Source organism: Colias eurytheme, chromosome 28 (genome assembly GCF_061535395.1).
Source record: "Colias eurytheme isolate Ceu_HAF_F1 chromosome 28, ilColEury1 Martin Lab GWU primary, whole genome shotgun sequence".
Taxonomy (NCBI): Eukaryota; Metazoa; Arthropoda; class Insecta; order Lepidoptera; family Pieridae; genus Colias; species Colias eurytheme.
Genome location: NC_143007.1, coordinates 1,493,428 through 1,516,149, shown reverse-complemented (window position 1 = coordinate 1,516,149; position 22,722 = coordinate 1,493,428). Strand labels below are relative to the sequence as shown.

General features: G+C 32.6%; 1 protein-coding gene across 1 annotated transcript in view; it reads right to left on the bottom strand.

Annotated features, from left to right (window-relative positions):
* Positions 1 to 22,722, bottom strand: part of LOC149896461 (homeobox protein invected-like) — a 65,613-nt gene that overhangs the window by 3,463 nt on the left and 39,428 nt on the right. The window contains exons 4-5 of the mRNA XM_090117567.1: positions 6,157 to 6,186; positions 518 to 618 (exon numbers count right to left, since the gene is read on the bottom strand). Coding sequence (XP_089973693.1) covers positions 518 to 618; positions 6,157 to 6,186 — 131 coding nt within the window. The remainder of the gene's footprint in view (positions 1 to 517; positions 619 to 6,156; positions 6,187 to 22,722) is intronic.

Sequence of the window (22,722 nt, the reverse complement as noted above, 5' to 3'; positions counted from 1 at the left end):
TTTTTTACTTAATAGATAACTGTGTGGACTTATCCTTTTTGTGTTTTAGGAAATTGTCATTTGGTCCAATGGTAGGTATTAATTTAATTCAGTTATCTCTTTTTCATTCACGATACTCGAGTGCTGCGGCCTGACATCATACTTTGACGTCTAAACGCGTACGCGTGCCGTTTTTGACGCTCGAATGTTGTTTTGGTAATCTATGTCTATAATTTTTATACTAAGTTCTGAGGCTCTTCCTAGGAACGTAGGTGACCTTTGTTTGTACAGAAAGTACTAAACTCATATTATGGTCTTACCACAAAACAATTTAATTTAAACACAGTCTAACTTTAAACCAGGGATCTGTCAATTTAATAGTTATCTATGTGAAATACGACAAAACCGGGTTAAAGAGAACCCGCGCTTAAAGTTAAACCCTGTCTCTAGCCCTGTCTAAAGTTTTTTGTGGTAAGACAGATAGGTAATGTTTTTCAGCTGTTGCCATGGTAACGTTAAACTTAGAATATTACAATACCTTCAGTCTTGCTAATTGTGGTCCAGAGAAAGCTGTTCTTGGTCTCTTTTCATCGTTGTTGGTGTCTCCAGGTGGTTTTTTGGGTTTCCTAGTCCGTGGACCTAGAAATAATAATATCGTAAAAGTTCTAGTCTAGTATAGTATAAATGGTAGATTTTTCTTATTTTTGATTTTACGCGTATCTATTATTTTATGAAATTGTCTTTTTAATGAGGAAATAAAAAAAATTGAGATTCGCATAAATAGGTAGGTTGTTATTTTTGAAAATTTTAAATCTTGCATTTTAAATTCAGTTTTTATAGCATACGAATGGAAAAAAAACACTTAGCGGAATTCGAACTTCGAACCCGCTCTAATTTTTTTTCAATATTTTTTTTTTATTTTAATATTTATATTTCACTTATTACTTTTATTAGATTAATTATAATTTAAATTTATGCTACATAGTTTTGTCTAGAATACAATTACTTAGACCTTAGTACACAAATCAAAAACTGGTTAGGTAGTTATCATTTTGTTAATTTAAATTTCCGTTTTTAATTAATTTGTTTTTGTATAAATTAATAAATAATGAGCAGCAAAAAATATTAATTCTTAGATTATATTTATGCTGTAGATGTCGAGAAATAAGTTGATGAGTGTTGCTATTTTATGCATTTCATATTATTTTTTTTTACATTTTTATATAAGCTCTACGAACATTTTTTTCAAATTTTCTCATTAGTAGATATTTGAAAATTTCTTCATAATTTAATTATTACGTCTGGTTTTATTTGAATAATTGGTAGCTTATTATTTTTATGAGGAACATTATGATAAAATAACAATTAAGTAACAATGAAAAAAAATTCACTCGCGTATTTTGAAAAAAATACCAATAAAAATATAGTTATGCTATTTTTACATACTTTTCTTAAATGTGACTTTAAACATGCTTAGATACACAAAAAATAAAACACATACAAACAGAAATACAAAAGTAACACCATAGTAACCATGTGGTTATATTATTTTAGACAAAAACGAACATTTTTTTGAATTAACGAAAATACAAGTTTCGTTAAATCAAAATATGTTACTGTATAATATTTTGATAATAGTTGACTTATAATTATGTAGAGATAAACTACGATAACATGGCGCGCCCCTCCAAAATTCAAAACGTTTGAAAGTATTTGTGAAATTCATAATAAAAAATATAATAATCTTATATATAAAAATGAATCGCAAAATGTGTTGGTAAGCGCATAACTCGAGAACGGCTGAACCGATTTCGATAATTCTTTTTTTATTATATTCCTTGAAGTACGAGGATGGTTTTTATGTAGAGAAAACGTAAATATGTACCACGGGCGAAGCCGGGGCGGACTGCTAGTATAATATAATAATAAAAATTAATAATTTAATTAGTATATTATTATAAATAATAATAATATAATATTTAAATATTTACAAATATTTAAATATTATATTTCACTACACACATTGAAACAGTAATTTGGAGGGGCGCGCCATGTTATCGTAGTTTATCTCTAGAAAGAAATAATTTTAATATACGAATGTTTGTTTTTTTTTTATTTGGCCACATAAACAAATAAAAAAACATTGTCCAATGTAGAGCATCTAAACTAAAACCTATTAAGACACACTAACTATAGATACCTATAATATTCTTTTTAGTCTATAAAATTACACTAAAATAATATACAATATGAAACAATAGGTAGTACCTATAGCATTTAAGATTTACAATTTTTTGATATTGTACCTAAAGATGACTAAAATCTCGAAGAAAGATTAAGTTTTACTTCTTTTACATTGAAGTGCATGTGCAAGTTAATGTGTCTAATTAAGTTCTATTCACCAACTTAATTTCGCCACTTTACTATCTGGTATTTAATAAAATTTAATTTCCAAATCTGTAGTCTTTCTTAAAAGAATTATTTAAAATAATAATCATTTATCGTTATTTTAAAACGTTGATAGCAAATTGACAACATTAAATTGGCGACAGTATCATCGAACAGCATTTAACACGACAAAACAAAAAGTACACACACACATGACACAATTTATACAAAAATTAGAAAAAAACACACAAAATCTTCCCAAAAGCTTACAAAGAATTGCACAAAAACACAAACATAACATTAGTAACATTATTTCTATATCCAATTGAGCAGGAACACAAAACTTCAACACATCAATACAGTTTAGCTAACGTAGCAAATACCAGTAGCACTACTCTTAGTAGAACCGTAGTATAAAAAATGTAGAACAGTAGCTTTCCTCTCCCTCGATGATAATCCCACTAAGCGGACGATGCAATATCTTAACCAATTCATTATTATTTATTTACGGATAAAATTGGTCAAAATATTGCACCGACCGCCTGGCGGGTTAGGTTACCTGTAAATAAACACGTAGTTACACACACATACGTATACTTACCCGTATATTCACACGCACACAACACAGTTTGTTTGAACGCGCTTATCTCAGGAACTACAGCTCCGATTTGAAAAATTCTTTCGGTGTTAGATAGCCCACTTATCGAGAAGGCTATAGGCTATATATCATCATGCTAAGACCAACAGGAGCGGAGCACTGCGGGCACAGCTAGTGTGGAAACACTCACACACACGCACACATGCGCGTATACATTTGGCCAGCATTGGGACGAAAGACTTACCAGAGAATAAGTTAATCGTATGTCAATCGAAATCTATATTATGCAACATAAAACAGTTTTAATTTAGAAATAAATTGCGCTGTATTAAATTAAGTTATTAATTATTCAAGTATCTATTATCTTATTTCTGATAAGTTATTAACAGGTAATTAGTCAAGACACAAACACATACATGCACAAACTACAAACAAATAAAATTAACAAAATACGTTACATAAATTAGTGACTATAATTTTCTTTTGATAAAATTAAAACTGAATTATCATCATCAGTGTTTTAATTTTATCTTTATTACAAATATCACATACCTGCAGCAGGGGCAATATTGGAATTGGCCCCTTAATTGTGATGTGTATAGGCAAGCAGGGGTAATTTAGAGAACTGAAATTGCTCCGACCGCCGGACCAACCGAGATTGTTCCAATATTGCCCCTGAGGCAGGTAAGTGAGTAGCCGGCTTTAAATGTATAAAAATACGCAAGCAAATTTATTTTCACGTTTCCAAAAAAATTATAGGCTTGCCTGAATAATGTTTTCGAGGAAAAAAGTTTTTTTTAAATACCTACGTCTAAAGGCAAAATTATTAATTATCAATTTACTTTTGTTATTATACTATTTATTTATTTAGTACACACTTTCACTTTAATCCTTAATAACTTAAAAAAAGGCAGAGTACAAAATATTTGGTGGCCTTATCACTTATAAGAGAGCGTCCATAAATTACGTGAGGTGTTTTTGTCCATTTTTTGACCCTCCCTCCCCCTCTGGTGAGATATCATGAGATTTTATTGAACCCCCTCCCCCATCCCCCCATCTCACGTGAGATTTTTCAAAATGTGGGTTTCTTATGTTTATTTGTCATTGTTAAAAGAAAAAAAATTGCTTCGTGCTTTTGTTTACGACTAGTTAAAAATAGTCATTAATATTGCTGAAAGTTATAATAAGGCGGATTTTTCAGTGCTTGGATAAAACTTATCCGTCCAATAAAGTATTACACGATAATATTAAAATGTCACGTAAACTGTCAAATACGGGCAATTAGAATACGTTTTTAAAATGGTAGTTTTATACATTATTCGACGAATAAGTTTTATCCAAGTATTGAAAAATCGGCCCTTAGTGTTATAATAAGGCCCAAGGTAACAATAGAATATTTAAATACCGTAACCGTAACATTAAAATCTTAAGCATGTTATTTGGATTAAATGGACCAAAAGAGTATAATTTGTTTTGTTTCAATTAGAAAAAAAATTGCGTGATATTTGCCGACACCCCCCCTCTCCCCAACGTTAGATGAGATTGTACTCGACCCCCTAAAACAACTCACGTAATTTATGGACGCCCCCTAAGTGATCGCTTCCAGGCAACCAGGGTAAAAGGTAACGAGCAAAAATATCACTTGTTCTTGTTGGTTGGTGGTTTTATATGGTTTTTCAATTATTATTATTAAATTAGTATAATGACGAAATCATTTTTTTTAATATTTTTTATAAAATTTAAATAAAATTTATTTGCTAACGCTACATAAATGATTAATCACATTTACCAACTTGACAGTTTTTTGCCTCCGTCACGATTGGATAGTCAGAGAAAGTTACTTTTTAAGTTGAACAAAAAACAACATAATTGGCGTTAAACTGTAACTTAAAAACTAAATGGTTTTTGAATAAAAAGCAATTAATAATTATAATGAATAAAAGGTTGATTTGAGTGTTTTTCTTTTAGCACATTGTTGTAATTATAAGTTTTATTTGTCGTTTTATTTTGATGAAGTGTTTTAATTGGAAAAATAGGTAAAGATTTTAAGCTATTGCATAGCTTCTATTGGCCTTGAGCGCGGCGACCGAATGTTAAAAATTCCGTAACGAAAAAACCTAACACCCTCCACTCCCGGCACAGCGATGCGATGCTATGCAATAGCTTTACCGCGGCAGTCCTCGAGTGCCACACGTAAAGTATTTTTTTAGTTGTTTGAGCGCAAATGTTGATTAATAAAGATGATATTTCTTTTTCAGTAAAAATCTGTGAAAATATATGATTTCCTTTGGGAATTGAAATAAAATAAAAAACACACATTTACTGTAACATTAGTTTAAGTTATTAATAACTTGGAACTTAAAGGGGTGACAGACGTACGAGTAAGTACGCGAACTTGTGGCTCGACGACCTTTTTCGCTCGTGTGTCACCCCAAGTACGCGTACTTAAAAACCGTCGAGTAAGTTCGTTGACGATCCAACATGTTTGAAATTTTACTCGTAGCCCGCCTTCGCTCGCACGTCTGTCACCGCCGCGAGCCGCGAGCCTAGCCTGTCTAGCTATAATAGGTGTTACTAAGTGCAAAAGTTCAATTAATTTCGTCTTTTTCTTTTAGTTTTATGAAAATAATTTAATATAAGTAATTATGAATGAATATAATATAATTGAATATTGGCGAAGGTATCTTTGAATCACGCCAAGGAAGTTTCACTCCTGACGCGTGGGCTCGGCGCACACGCTCTTTTTTTGTAAAGTACCCTCAAAATATAATAGTAAAAACGAAAATATACTTATCCTTCAATTTTTGAACATTTATTTTGTTAGAATGCTATTTACTTAAAAATAAGTGCTGGTTATTAAATTAAAAATGTCTATATTTAATTCCTGAATAACATAAAATTCCCTCTGTTGATGACATAGAGACATTCGATATCGGTGACACGCGAGAAGCTACTGACCAAGCTCTTGCGTGTGTCACCGACGTCGAGCCGAGTAAGTACGCGAACTTTAAAACCGCGGTTTTAAAGTTCCTACGTCTATCAGCCCTGTTATTCAATTCGAACACAATTGACATTGAATATCAATCAAAATATTTAAGGATTCGAACCTGTGTCCTATATTTACCATTTTTAACCATTACATTAAAAATAATTTTATTTAATATGAAGAAATTAATAAAATTCCACCTCACCATGAGACTGGGATCCATACTTACTTCGACCTGAAACAAATAGAAAGAAATATTATTATTTATATACAAGGATACCTACTTAAAATATTCACAAAATATAAAGGATCGAAACTGTGGAAAAAGTTACTTAAAAAAATTGTCTGTCTGTAAAGTCGGTTTACTGACGATAGTTGAACGTGACAAGTACTGACAACGTCCGATTGTGCTTCTTTGTCGCTCGTTCCGCGCTCTCGCTTGCACTTCAAGCCTTACATGGAACGCCTCAGGGCGAGGTAACGCCGCATGAGTCATGCTTTTTTCGTGCGTGCAGCCGGCTCTATCGTAAGACGTTGTCACGTCAAAAATGAGTTTGAATTTGAGAAAGGGATTGCCCCACAAGGGGATATATCACACAATACTATTTTAAACAGAATAGTAAGGTCCATGGCCCACGCCGGAACATACCATGAAATAATAGATATAATCGTACTTTAGTATACCTACCTAAATGCGAAAGTTTGTAAGGATTTATGTATATTTGTTACGCTTTCCCGAAAAAACTTCTGAACAGATTTAGATGAAACTTTACAGTGATATAGGTTATACAACATAATAGCACATGAGCTGTAGAAATACATAAATTTGCGGTATCGTCGGTGAAACCGCGCGGCACAGCTAGTAGGTATATGTATATAAAAATCAAAGATAAAAATATCCCATTATAGACCATCTTCACAATGGGCAGCGTTGGGCAAGTAGAGGCAATCACGATAGTGTAGAGCCTAAATGTCTATGATCGGCCGGCCGTCATTGTAGATGTTTATTCGTAATCGCCGCAATGGCAACAATCGACGATCATTTGTTGGGCCAACGTTGCCCATTATGAAGAGTGCCCATTAGGGACGATGATTAAACTCCGGTCAAAGCAAGTTAATTAGGCAGATTCCACACTTGATTTAAATATGTCTTAATTAGTGCTTGGGTGGTCTGGCATCGTCTTTACAATTAATACATACTTCTATAATAATATTATACAGCTGAAGAGTTTGTTTGTTTGAACGCGCTAATCTTAGAAACCACGGGTCCGATTATAAAAATTATTTCACTGTTAGATAATCCATTTATCGAGAAATGGGGTAACTTTCTGTGAGATTTTTCTAAATAGCCTGCCTCGATAAATAGGATCTCTAACACTGAAATATTTGTTCAAATTGGACCAGTACAGTAGTTCCTGAGATTAGCGTGTTCAAACAAACAATTATTTGTAATATTAGTACAGATTAGAAAGCTAGGTACCTACATATTACGGAATAGCACTGTCCATCCTATATCTTACTAAATATTATAAATGCGAAAGTTTATGAGGATGGATGTATGTGTATGTATGTTTGTTACTCTTTCATGCAAATACTACTGAACCGATAACAATGACATTAAGCACACATATAAAGGGTAACTGGGATTAACACATAGGATAGGTTTTATCCCAGAAATCCCACGGGAACGGGAACTTAACGGGTTTTTCTTTGAGAACGCGGGCGAAACCGCGGGCGGAAAGCTAGTCCTTAATAAATTATTATAGCTGGAAATAATTCTGTGTGTAATAAAAATTTACGACTAATTTTCTATTTCACTAATTTTACGATATAATTGAATGGTTACTGTATAAATAATTTAAATTTAAATTGATACAAATTTCGCCAGCTGTTTATTTCAATTAGTTAAAACTAAAAAACTTAACCGGAAGCGCGGCCAATTTTGATGAAACAATTTTAATTGATCATTTCGATTCTCCTTGAATTTTAATCATGTTATAAAAGTTAACAATACTATTTACTTTACCCAATAAATAAACAATTTGTTTGTCTGTTTGTTATGGCAATAAATTAACAGTTTCTATTATATAAATATTAAATATGTATAATATGGATATTACAAAAAAATTAATAAAAACATCTGTTTGATCCGGTTAATCTACGAAACGGCTGAACCGATTTTGATGTAACTTTCACTGACAATTAAATACAGCGGCAAACAAACATGAAATATTCATGTCACAATATTTTATTATGTATAAACATTCAAACGAAAACTTTTAAATATAGGTATTTATTGTGTTTTTGATGGCTTTTGCGATCGGAAACCGGTTTCTGACCACCTACAATGTTAATAAAGTGATTTTATTGGTCAATAAAATCTATACATATCACTTATTTTGTCTTTTCTCGCTTCTTTTAAATTGTGTTAAAAATTACTTAATCGATGTTAAAATGATATCTTTGTCTCTTTCTTTCTTATATGAGGAAAAGAGAAAAAATACCATAGTTTTAATTAAAGAAGTAATAAGTTGTTTTGATCAATTTGTAAAGGATTTTCTAAAAAACAATTTTCTACAGATGCATTTTGTTAAACAGTGTTGGAGAAAGCCATAGACAAACATAAATTGTTTTTTTGTTTGATTTCTGTTGAACATTTTCGTACTTTAGATGCAATTGCAATTATTACAAGCATCAATCGACCGTCACGTCATGGAGTAAGGCGACGATTTTGGTATCTTTGAAGTTTCACTTCTGACACTTGTGTTCGGCACACGCGCTCTTTTTTTAAATGTCGGTTAAAATAATATCAACAAACAAACAGCATTTTCTACAATATTGTAAGTATATAATTTGGTACCTACCTACATCACTTCCGCGAGGGAATGTTTTTCTTTATAAATATGTAAATTATGTCAAATATATCTTTTTTTGACATTTATGGCTTTATTATCTGTGGTCCCAATGATTTTTATTTATTTATTATCTATACTAATATTATAAAGCTGAAGAGTTGGTTTGAACGCGCTAATCTCAGGAACTATACTGGTCCGATTTGAAAAATTCTTTCGGTGTTAGATAGCCCATTTATCGAGGAAGGCTATAGGCTATATATCATCACGCTAAGACCAACAGGAGTGGAGCCACGCGGGTGAAACCGCGAAGCGCAGCTTGTATTAAATCCATACTAATATTATAAATGCGAAAATAACTCTGTCTGTCTGTCTGTTACTCAATCACGCCTAAACTACTGAACCAATTTGCATGAAATTTGGTATAGAGATATTTTGATACCCGAGAAAGGACATAGGATAGGTTTTATCCCCGAAATCCTACGGGAATGGGTTTTTCTTTGAAAACGCGGGCGAAGCCGCGGGCGGAAAGCTAGTATTCTATAATTTAATTAACTTCTAATAAAACAACGGAAACTCCAAGAGAAGCCGAGCATAGAAATACCATACATTTTTGCATTTAATTGATACCAAGATAACATTCCTATATAATTAATGATAACGGTTCGTCTGTTTGTCTGTTGCCGACTTTACTAATTATGTATTTACATAATTATACATATTAATGCGAAGGAAATTACCACGTCTTAAAGCAATATTATTGCTAGTGTGGGAAAGGGATGGCGCTAGATGAGGTGTATAGCGCTGTCTCTTTTCAACGCTGGAAAAAATACTGCTTTGAGAAATGCGGTTAATAATTTAATATATTTATTGCTTAATTAGAATTGATTAAGGATATTAAAATATTTGAGTTATTTATCTTATGTAGTGTGTGTGTGTGTATGTGTATTATTGACAATTGAGCAGTGGTGGCTCAGTGGTGAGAGCTCGGACTTCGAATCGATAAGTCCAGGGTTCGAGACCGGGCGAGCGCGCAGGAAATAAATTGATTTTTCAATTTATCTGCGAATGTAACATCACCACTGCTCGAACGGTGAAGGAAAACATCGTGAGGAAACCAACATGTCAAAGAATCAAAAGTTCGACGACATGTGAAGCCGGGTATCCACTTAGGTTCGCCGTGGTTTGCGAACGCGCCCGCTCCGCAAACCAAACATAATGGATACTATACGTCGTGATCGCGGAGCGCGACTGGAGCACGATCGGAGCACGGCGGAGCGCTCCGGAAGCGGTTTTTTGCGCGAACTCAAAGGGGAGCGCAGTTTGTTCGTGGACGCGAGCGTGTGTTTGTTAAGTTCGCGAACATGGAGTGGTCCGATGAAATGATGAATATATGCATTATTTCATTATTTCTTCTTCCCTTATTCATATTACCTTGACAAAATTGAGGAGGTTGTTTGTATTCCATCACAATATTATAATGTATCAAAATATAAGCTGCACTTCCTACTAATTCTGGAGGCGGCATGTTTGCACCGACCGTCTGTCGTGTGTCTACTGGAGACCGGAGCGCGGAATTTAGCGCTCCGACAGGAGCACTGATGTTGCAGCCTAAGTGTGTACACTGTACACGTTCACGTTCGCGGAGCACACATTGTTCGCAATCCACGGCGAACCTAAGTGGATACCCGGCTTGACATCTGCCCGCACTTGGCCAGCGTGGTGGATGATGGCCTGTACACTCATAGGAGGCCCGTGTCCCAGCAGTGGGAACGTATTTGGGCTGATGATGATGATGATGATATTGACAAAAATCAGTAGATATTAATTTTTGTTACTACTGTTTGGTATCTTAATGTAAGTAGGTATTATAATTTGTATGAAGTAATATTGCTCATTACTTAAATGGGTATTAGAATAAATAAATGGGAGAAAGTATACTAGCTTTAGAACGCGGTATTACTCGAACTGTACCCGAATAAAAAGCCTATGTGCTAAATGCTAATGCAGACTAAAATATACCTCTATTCAAAATTACATCCAATTTTGATCAGCTGTTTTAGCTAGAAAGAGTAACAAATATCCAAACATTTAGTAGTAAAGGATAGGATAGCATTTGTAGGATTTACTAAGAAAACACTCGAATAGCAATAAACGGTCACCCATCCAAAAACTGACCGCGCCTTTGACCACTTAACCTAATTTTAGCTCTCTAAAATACTAAACCAACACAATAAATTGGTGATTTACAATTTTTAAAGTCGGTTAACCCTATCAGTCGTTTAATGTAGTTTAAGCCATTAAGCTTAATAAACAGGATGGACTACACAAAAAAAACAATTAATCCAGCTATAGAGACAACCAGACAGACAAAAAAACACACCGACATCTCAATTACTTCACACAAATATTAATTTTCATAACGGGCTTTATCGATTCTATTGTTATAGAAATAAAGATGAAATTTGAATAAGCATCTTTATGAAGCTCTAAATTTAAAACTAGTATCGATAACATAAAATGATTTTGAACTTTATTTTATAGGTAATAAGGAATGTCAAGGAATTTGAAATACGAAGCCAACTCTTTAATGTATAGATTAATAGAAATCGATTCTAATACCTTTGGGTTAAAGTTCAAAATCGAATATGTTGATAATAAAAAATGTTATTCGATTTTATTGCTGTTATATTTAAAATTAGGTCTTATATATATGAATTTAAAGTCGTATTTTCATTGGAATAGTTTTGTTTGAGATGTGGTATCTATATCGAAATGTTTTGGTGACATGAGCGTACCATGCGTGGACAGAAGTGGAACGGAGTCGACAAAAGTTCTTGTGCCTAATAATTTTTAATTAGTTTCGTGAAATATAGATTTTTGTTTCAATTCACAATTAAAATGTAGGTAAGTACTTAAAATAGTGAAACAACGTACCTAATGTTTATTATTAACAAATCCTTCTAGATTATCGTTTAAAAATAGTGTTCTAATTGACTAAATAACAAAATAAATTAAAAATATATGTATGTAGGTATCTAGGCAAATAATTCTTACTCGGAAAAATTTAGCTTTCTGATGAAAGATTTTAAATGCCAGTTAAATATGTTTTTGACTAAACTATTAAGCCAATTAAATTCTTTATTTTTATTCACATAGGTTCTTTAAAAACATCCTCCATAAAAATTTACAAAAATAAAACCTTGCGACTCCACACCTTTCTGTCCACACTGGGTGGTCAGACCACCATGTAGGCATCTGTGCGTCATATTAGGCGCCGGCAACGAACATACAAACATACATACTATTTGGATATATAAAACTTGGATATGTTGCGGGTAAGCGACGTTACGCGCGGTCGAGAAATGGATGGGCGAAATTTTGATAGATGACGGTAGTAATAAATATGCGATATTAAAACACTATATTTCTTATTGAAGAGCTTGTGGATTATATTTTAATACTACCTATTATAATTACTGTAAAATATAAATCAGTCCAGACATTTAAGAAGCCTGTTTCTTCTACAGAGTAAAGTGTCGTGTTAGTTTCTATTTCACATAAAAACGGCTGAACAAATTCTAATGGACCCTACAAATTAACGTTTGCTATAATATTTGGTATGAAAATAGACATGTATATTATTGAAATTAATAAGAACTCCTGTATCGTGAATCGCGATAGGTAGATGCAAGTGAAACAGAGTGCTAAAATAAATTATTAAAAAAAAAACATTCCACTTCTTTGTAATTTTTTTTACAAATCAGTTAAAAAACATGATTCACAAACAAGAAAATAAATTTCAGAGACGAAGGTAATAAATTTGAATTTTATGATTTATTTTTTCTGACAAGGTAAGTGATCTTTTGACGACGAGTCACTCTAATCGTCATCTTATCCTATCCTATTTCCTACTAATATTATAAATGCGAAAGTTTGTGAGGATGTGTGTGTGTGTGTGTGTGTTTGTTACTCTTTCACGCAAATACTACTGAACCGATTGCAATGAAATTTAGCACAAGTATAGAAGGTAACTTGGATTAACACATAGGATAGGTTTTATCCCGGAAATCCCACGGGAACGGGAATTATGCGGGTTTTTCTTTGAAAACACGGGCGGAGCCGCGGGCGGAAAGCAAGTAGTAGGTATAAAATAACGAAAACTTTATCTTTTTTTTTTTACATTTCTTACTAACATTATATTTTAATTTGGGTAACTGTAAGTAGCCTAGGTGCTAATCCAGACTGTAATCTATCTCTGTACCAAAATTCATATTGTTCAGATCAGCTGTTTTTGCGTAAAGGAGTTACAAACATCTATCCGCCAACACAAATCGACAGGTTTATAATATGAGTAGGTACAGGTAGTAGGATATATTATAGCATTTTGGGCCGTCTTCAACAAGGCATTAAGTATTTTTGGTAATCAAAGTTTTTAATCCACTGTCTACTAATAACTTCCATTGAAATCAGTACAGACATTATTGCATATTGATCAAATGTCTAAACAACAAAATTTGCAAACTTTTACATTCAAAACATTCGTAGTAGTAGAGCCATTCAAGCACAAATACTTGAAGAAACTCAAACTCAAACATTTATTGAAGTGAAACTTCTTTATCGGGGTTAGAAAAAAATTTAGTGTAAAATTTTTTCGTTACGCGTGACATTTTTCCGTTACGCGCCATCTTTTTCTTATCCCTACCACGCTAGATTCGACGTATTTCTGTAAAGTTGCATATAGTAAATTATTTTTTTTAAAAAATAAGGTCATATAGAAGTTTCAATTCTTACGTGTGTAAACTATACACGCACACTTTTTTTATTCAATAAGACTTCTTATAGAAGCACTTGAAACGTCATTACATATTTTTAACATTTACCACCGATTCAGAAAGCAGTATCTACGGAGAAGAACCGGCAAGAAACTCCATAGTTGCTCTTTTGAAGAAAACAAAACAAATAAACATCAAAAATCAGCTGATCTATCAATGGAGTACAAAATTCATTCATTCATTTGGAACACAAAATATATATATGTAAATCAAAAAGTTTACTTATACCTACTCAAAATTACGCAACTAATAATGTTAACTTAACCATAGATTAAATAGTTACTTAACAACTTAACATCAATCAATCTGTTAAACATCAAACATTTTACTTCAAAAAAAGCCACAAAAAACGCACCGAGCATCGAACCGGCTACCACAGCTCAACCACAACCACTGAACACAAACATTACATTTAACACTTTTGCGGACCGTATCTTTAATCTCCTAATCCTAATGCCACCCAACGTGATATAGCCGTCTCTTTCTTTCGTACACTACTCCAAATGTCCGTCTCTGTTGCGCGAGCATTTTTTTACTTTCATTGAAGTTTGCTGTCAAAATAAGGATTATAAAAGTTTGGATCGCGTTATGCAGTAAGTTAAGTTTAAGTTACTTATGCAATGAGAGTGGTTGCTCAGTGGTGAGGTACTTAGACTTTAAATTATAGGGGGTTCGACACCAGGCGAGCATACAGGAAATAAATTTTAACACGCTTATATTAACTGTAGCTTCACCTGGTGACCTGTATGTTTGTATGTAACCGACTCTAGACTTGAATTTGACACTTTAAACGGACAGCTTTAAAAAAAATATTCTTCACTTATCAAGGATCGGTGACAATACAATAATTTTAATGAGGTTAAGCGTGTTATTAACTATGTTAATCACCACTGTGAAAACCGACACGCCAAAGAATGAAAAGCTCTACGACATGTGACATCTACCCGCACTCGGCCAGCATGGTGGATTATGGCCTGTACGCTAGCATTTAGCAAATCACTACATAGTATAAAACAAAGTCGCTTTCTCTGTCCCTATGTCCCTATGTATGCTTAAATATTTAAAACTACGCAACGCAACGCAATTTTTTTTAATAGATAGAGTGATTCAAGGTTTTAGTATATAATTTATTATGTTTTAGACAAAGCGGGCGAAGCCGCGGGCGGAAAGTTAGTTATTAATAAATAAGTAGATTTCGTTGCGAAACGCAATTTGTTTCGATAAACTTAAATTATTTATTTCTGTGTCACTTATCAGGTGTATGACTATGACGAGTATAAGTTAATAAAATCTTATATATAAAATTCTCGTGTCACAATGTTAGTCTGCATACTCCTCCGAAACGGGTGGACCGATTCTCATGAAATTTTCTGTGCATATCGAATCTGTAAGTCTGAGAATCGGCCAACATCTATTTTTCATATGTACCACGGGCGAAGCCGGGGCGGGCCGCTAGTTATTATGTAAAAATTTATTATTTAAAAGCTTCTGTTAACGAAATGCACTGTTAAATATTTTCTGTTGTTTTAGTCAGTTACTTTTCATAATCTAATAAGAATATTATAAAATACATGACAATATTATTACTTAAATAAATTAAATATACTTAGGGCCGATTTTTCAATGCTTGGATAAAACTTATTCGTCGAATAATGTATAAAACTACCATTTTAAAAACGTATTCTAATTGCCCGTATTTGACAGTTTACGTGACATTTTAATATTATCGTGTAATACTTTATTGGACGGATAAGTTTAGTTTATCCAAGCATTAAAAAATCGGCCCTAAATTGAAATAGGCATTGCATAAAGCGATCCCCAGTGGTATGCATAAAAAAGAAAAACTCTCAAGAGTGATGACTTAATTTTAAGACCACCATACGGACAGACGGACAATATATACGTGTGTTTGTGTGTTTATTAGTCATCGGCTCGAGTGTTTGTTTACTAGACCAGGTTTGATGCGATTTTGAAAAAAAGATAGGTATGACACGATAAATTAGGCTGAAATAACTAGATATTTTAATTTATATCTTGACTAGGTTTAGCCACCAGTTTTTTTTACTTACCTACTTCTGATAAAAAGGTTATTCAGATTATAAATACCTACCTAATCTATCTACATGTCAAATCACATTAAGATCTGATCAGCCGTTTAGTAGGAAAGAATAACTAACGTCTACTTATAGACCAGTTGTAGTAGGTATAACCGTATAACTAGTAGTAGTAGCACAGACTAATAATAATATACTAGGTAGTAGGTAGTAAAAGGTAGTTTTTAGTATATCCAGTGCAATCATACAAAATCGTATAATCATATTATATTGTTACTAGCGGTCCGCCCCGGCTTCGCCCGTGGTACATATGAAAAATAGATGTTGGCCGATTCTCAGACTTACCCGATATGCACAGAAAATTTCATGAGAATCGGTCCACCCGTTTCGGAGGAGTATGCAGACTAACATTGTGACACGAGAATTTTATATATAAGATTACAGAAACAACTGACTTACCTACTTGTTAGAAATAGTTCTAACAAGTAGGTAAGTAACGCATATATAAATAAATAAAAATTATTATGTAGGTAAATGCAATGCTTTAAAATCAAAGCAAATATCATAATCACTATCACACACCAATTATTAAAAAAAATTCAATAACAACCCAAAAAACACAACAAAAAACAAAACTATTAGCCCCACATTATCTTTAAAGTGACCGCCATTTTGACGTTAATGTGACATCTGTCAAAATAGAGTTTAGCCCGCCATGATGGATCGGTGTTAGAATGACGTCACAAATGCTACCGTTTATTCGGTTTATTTAACAATAGTGAATCAGAAGTAATAAATGTATTTAAAAGCAAATAACAAAAGTTCGTATGAAATTATTGTATTGTCACTGATCGTTGATAAACAAAGTTTTAATTAAATCTGTAGTGTAGATTTTTTATTTTGAAAGCAAAGGCAAAGAATCACGAATTACATGTTTAATTGAGATGTAAGTACCTACATATAATACATTTATTTGGAGGGGCTTCCTGCAAAATAATTCTTTACAGTAAATCTTATATATAAAATTCTCGTGTCACAATGTTAGTCTGCATACTCCTCCGAAACGGGTGGACCGATTCTCATGAAATTTTCTGTGCATACCTATCGGGTAAGTCTGAGAATCGGCCAACATCTATTTTTCATATGTACCACGGGCGAAGCCGGGGCGGACCGCTAGTAAACAATAAAATTGCTGTTATCAATTTACGCACCAACTTATGTTAAAAACATTGATTCGCTATTTCATAATTTTGACAAATTTTTGTTTTTAAGATTCCAACGACAAGCATTTTAATTCGCAATTTATTTATTTTATTGTGCATAAAACCAACAAAACTAACATTAATTGTCCAACTATACGACTTCAATAATAACAATCTTATCTGCTTATTGGCTTAAAGTTGAATCATATGTTGTCTCTGAATGTCTTCATACCTATAAATAAATTGCGATAATTTATTACACAGCTTTATGACTAAAAACGTCTATCAATAACTGTAATTGAATAATTACAACATTCAAATTAAATTACGTATTTATAATTATAAATGGAAGTATCCAAATTCAAGCCATAATTCACTTTATAGTGCTATAACTCGTTTATCAATCAATAGACATTACTAGCGGTCCGCCCCGGCTTCGCCCGTGGTACAAACATGTTTACGTTTTTTTTCATAAGAACCATCCTCGTACTTCAAGGAATAGATTCCACAGCGCACGCGATGACAGAATTGTTATTAAGGAATTTTTTACACCTTGGGTTACATTATTGCATTTTTGGTAAGGATCTCTAATTTTTTTGAAAATGCAATATAGCCTATGTTGCTCAGTGAAGATGCAGCTTTCTAATGGTGAAAGAATTTTTGAAATCGGTCCAGTAGTTTATGCGTGAAAACCATACATACATAGATACATAATTACAAACCTTTCCTCTTTATAATATTAGTATAGATAACTCGTTTATCAATCAATATAATTAGACATTATAAACGCAATTACATTATTACAGAAGTTATCCGACTCTGGGTAATCATAGACAATTATTTTTAACTAGCCACCCACAGACTATAAAAAAGCACTTAGAAACTCTTTCGAGCGAACAGGTTTCATTTCGCGCCGAGCTGATTCTGTTGACAGCGACTATAGCTAATCAATTAACGAAACATCTAAAAAACGTCGAAACAAATTTGTCTACAGCCTAATGGGAAACAAAGCGATTTCTTTAATTTTAAAACGCGCCCACCGCGCAATAATCGCCCCTATTTCTCAGATGTTTCTAAAATAACCACCGTGCGTCGCATAAATATGTTCGCGACGACATTAGTTCTACTAATCATGTATTAACATCCAGAATTAACGAAACGGCCATCCCGTGAAGTGGAACGCTCGAATTGACAGCTGCAGTTGCCGCCAAATTTGCTGTCACTGTGACAGCGTATGATTTACGCGGCAAACGAAAATAAATACACGACCATTATGAAGAGACGAATAAAAAACGGTTTGAATTAATAAAGTTTAATTTAACCGACCACACATCATGATGCGAATGGATTAAACACAGAAGTTTGTTTTCATTTGTGTAAAGACTTCCTGATGGCATATCAGTTTATTTTTAATCTGTTCATTAATCGTTTCGCTTAAGTGCTTCTATTTTTAAAAATTTTTTTCGTAGGCAAAGGCCGTTAGATTTGGGATATTGACAAATTATTTTAAAGGTGATTTTACACGGTTACTTCAAGATAAGTGAGCTTGATGTTGCGCTATAATGGGCGCATTAATAAAACCTTAGTTAGATAAATGGGACTCTATCGTGAGTATTTAGCTTTATCAATCTGTGCCTTCCATCAGAGATTATACGTTATTTTTTACGGTGATCATTAAATATTCATGGAGGTCACAAATGTCAAATTTGTTGTTTATCACGTGATTAATTACTTTATTTAGATATCAACTTTTTATGCAATGTTTGGTTAGGATTAGCGCGGATAAAAACTGATTCAATAAAAACATGTGTATTTTTCCTTTTTTAATGATTTATTCGTATGATGCGTGGAACAATCTGGATAATTTCTCACAGATGATAAAAAATAGATAGCGGATATGCAATTTGGCGCGAAATGAAAAGCATAGATAATAAATATATATTTTTTAATTCCGTGTCAAATATAACAGTGATGGAACGCTATTTATTTATCTTTATAATCTTGCCATTAATAAAATGTTGATTTATTTGGTCAATTAATCATTTTGAACGGAAACTATCAATTATTTAGATTTAGAGATCCGTTGTATGACTTTTTTATTTCAATACTTGGTAATACTATGACTGTTATATGTAGGAAATATTTATTTCATGTTTTACAAAATCATATAAATTATTGTAGTAAACATTGTAACCAGAATTCTCCGAAACGGCTTGACCGATTTTTATGAAATTCAAAATACAGTATAGCCGATAGATAAGTCTGATAATATAGGTTGAAAATTACAGGGGTGTATAATTAAGATTGCAAAAACATCAAAAAACATTTAGATAACTAGTAGATAGTAATTGGCACACGATTCATTCAATACTTATCTAAAACTAGCTTTCCGCCTGCGGCTTCGCCCGCGTTTTCAAAGAAAAACCCGCATAGTACCCGTACCCGTGGGATTTCCGGAATAAAACCTAGCCTATGTTACTCGTGGATAATGTAGCTTTCGAATGGTGAAAGAATTTTTAAAATCGGTCCAGTAGTTTATGAGCCTATTCATTACAATCAAACAAACAAACAAACAAAGTTTTCCTCTTTATAATATTAGTGTAGATGTAGATAAGAAAATTTCACTTAAATCTGAACTAACAGATTTTCATTAAACCATTAGTTATAATAAAAGAATGAATTTAACAACACATTACGATGTATAGTACTACATATCTATATTCAGTTATGAAGTGAAAACGATATGTCATAAAGGGTCGTGGGTTCGATTTCCGCTAAACAGATGACAATAATTATAATTTTATTGTTTTATTTACATGAATAAAACAATAAAATTGATAAAAACAAGAATATTGATAAAACGGACATTTATAAATGTTAGATTACGACAATTAATACGCAAAAACGGCTGAACTTATTTCGATGTTAAAAGTAAATTTTGAAATAATTTGGAAAATCCAAAAGTGCACGCCTCATAATTTTTTTTTAATAAATATTTATTAATTATTATTTTTGTTTATTTAATAACAATTAAACCACATCGAATCAGACCCTGAAAAATGAAAGGGTTTTATTCCTGAGCATACTCAAGCGTAAGAGAAAAAAAAAGACTCGATTAGTAAAGTATTTCGGTCGCTATCGTGTTAACAAGAAAAAGGATCCGCACATACAGACACACGGACGTCCAAGACAGAACTTTTTTAAACTGTTTTTTAACTAGTTTAAATAACAAAAATGACATCAAAAATATCATGAACGTTAAAAATAGTGTTTTTTCTTAATATGTGTGTGAATGTATTATCTTACAAGTGCAATGTATGATACATAAAGACATTTTAAGTTTGAAAAATCAGATGTTTTGCGCGAAGTGACAGTAGTACCCACCTCAACGCTTCGCTTATGAGGCGTGCAATAGATATCAGGAACAAAGTTTTATTCATACGTAGGTATACGCAAGATCTAGGAAACAGCTGAAATTCCTAAACATTCGAATACGTCGTTGAATCAGATAAAAATTCGAAACCTTCTCAAAAACTGTTCATCCGTTTGAGACATGCCACTGTACTCAAAATATTATCATGTACCCACAAAAATAATTCCTAATCCGATTCATGTTGCCAGCGCATAAAATTGATATAGGTATATCTTATTGTATGAGCATGGCAACTCGAATGCATGTTTTGACAAATTAATTTCGTTGCGGACCGTACCGATCATTATACTGTTATAGGGCTGCGCTTTGCAGTTTTAATTTTATTTTTATAACTTTTTAAATTATTATTACTTAGTAAATTTTTATAAATGACTAGCAGTCCACCCCGGCTTCGCCCGTGGTACATATTTACGTTTTCTCCACATAAGAACCATCCTCGAACTTCAAGGAATACATATTATTAAAAAAAGATTTATCGAAATCGGTCCACCCCTTCACGCGTGATGCCGTGATAACGCGAAACGGGTTTCATTTTTATAATACAATATATTTATATCTAGCTGTGCTACGCGGTTTCACCCACATTGTTCCGCTCCTGTAGGTCTTAGCGTGATAATATGTATATAGCCTATAGCCTTCCTCGATAAACGGGCTATCTAACACCGAAAGAATTTTTCAAATCGGACTAGTAGTTCCTGAGACTGGCGCGTTCAAACAAACAAACTCTTCAGCTTTACAATATTAGTATAAGATGTAAGAAAGAAAGATATACTTACAGATAGTTTGAGTGGTAGTTGATTTTTGATGTGAAACTTCTTTAGGCGCGTTGAAAGTAAAATTTCAAGGTCGCTACAATACCGTCACGTCATGGAGTAAGGCGACGATTTTGATATCTTTGAATCTTGCCAAAGAATCGCTTCTGACACGTGTGCTTTTTTTCGATTGAATTTTATTGCCACTTTTGTCAGAAAACTACCTTAAAATGCAGTACATTACTGTACAGTGTACATGGGGGTAACCGGCACCTTTAGAATAACAGTCTTATTATGGGTACGTTTTGTTGCGTTCACAAAATAATCTTACTTTTTTGGCACCGGGACCTTCTAAAACATATGTAAACCAATTGCAACAAGACTGTTTCGAGCGGTTTCGAGACGTCAATCGAAAAATTGGAACCGGCACGCTCTCTTTGACATTTAGCATTCTTGTTATAATGTCAATAATGACAGTTTTAAGCAATTTTAGTGAAGTTGTAAATATGGAACTTTTATAACATTATTTTGAATATTATTAAAAGAATACACATCAAATTTAAGTGAAACGTATGTAGTTGGAAATCTATTTAATAAATGAAGCTTTTAAAGAAGATAATACATTTATTATATTAAAAATGCAAAATTAACATAACTACATCGGGTTGTTCCAAGAAAAGGCTTCAAACCTTTTGATTTAAGAAGAATCGTGTAAATAATTTATTAATGCGAAGTGCGCAATCATCACGAGTCTCTATGAGATATGGGGGCATCATATGAACAATCTTAAAATACAATTATAACCTACAGATTTATCTGTGTAAGATAAAAGTAATGTAAGTACCATACCCAATGCAAATCTTAAGAGTATATTAATTAAAAGTACGTTTGTTTATGTACACATTCTCCACTTATTATTTCTCTATATAATAAAATGCAACCCTACTTATTCTCTAAACATAAATTTTATCTAATAGGTACCTACTTAATGTAAATCTATAAAAGATTGTTTATTATATTTTCTTCTTGATTCAATATATTTTATCATGTTATATTATTTATATAACATTTAAAAGTAAATCTACACTCAAATGCACTACCCATATTATACTTATGTTAGGGATCTCATTTAATTTTGAGAAATAATACCATTATTTATTTCCAGATTCTACAATCAATTCCGAGCACTAGGGATAAGATTACCCAGGTCCCAGCGTAACCACATGGAAGCATCGATAGTATTCAAGAAGCTATAAAGTGCCAGCGCAACATATGAATACATTTTTTTTCAATAGGAAGCAATATCATGCTTTAAATGTATTAGTGCAATTAAAAACATATTTTATAAATCCAAAATCTTTATTTAGTCCTTTTTATTTATTCATTGACAAAACATTTGCTCCTTTACTTCTCTTGATAACATTTATATATAAAAAAATGTAATAAAACATCATAACATGGAATTATTTGAAAATAGATTCAATTCTATTTTGATTAAATATTAATTAAAAACAATTAGGTATATTACTCAAATCCAAATTTGTAAGTAAATAGCATATTAAAAAGACCCTTGATTAAAAAAATAAAGTCTTATTTATAATACCAGCCTTTAAAACTTAAAATGCAATAAACAAAAACTTTAT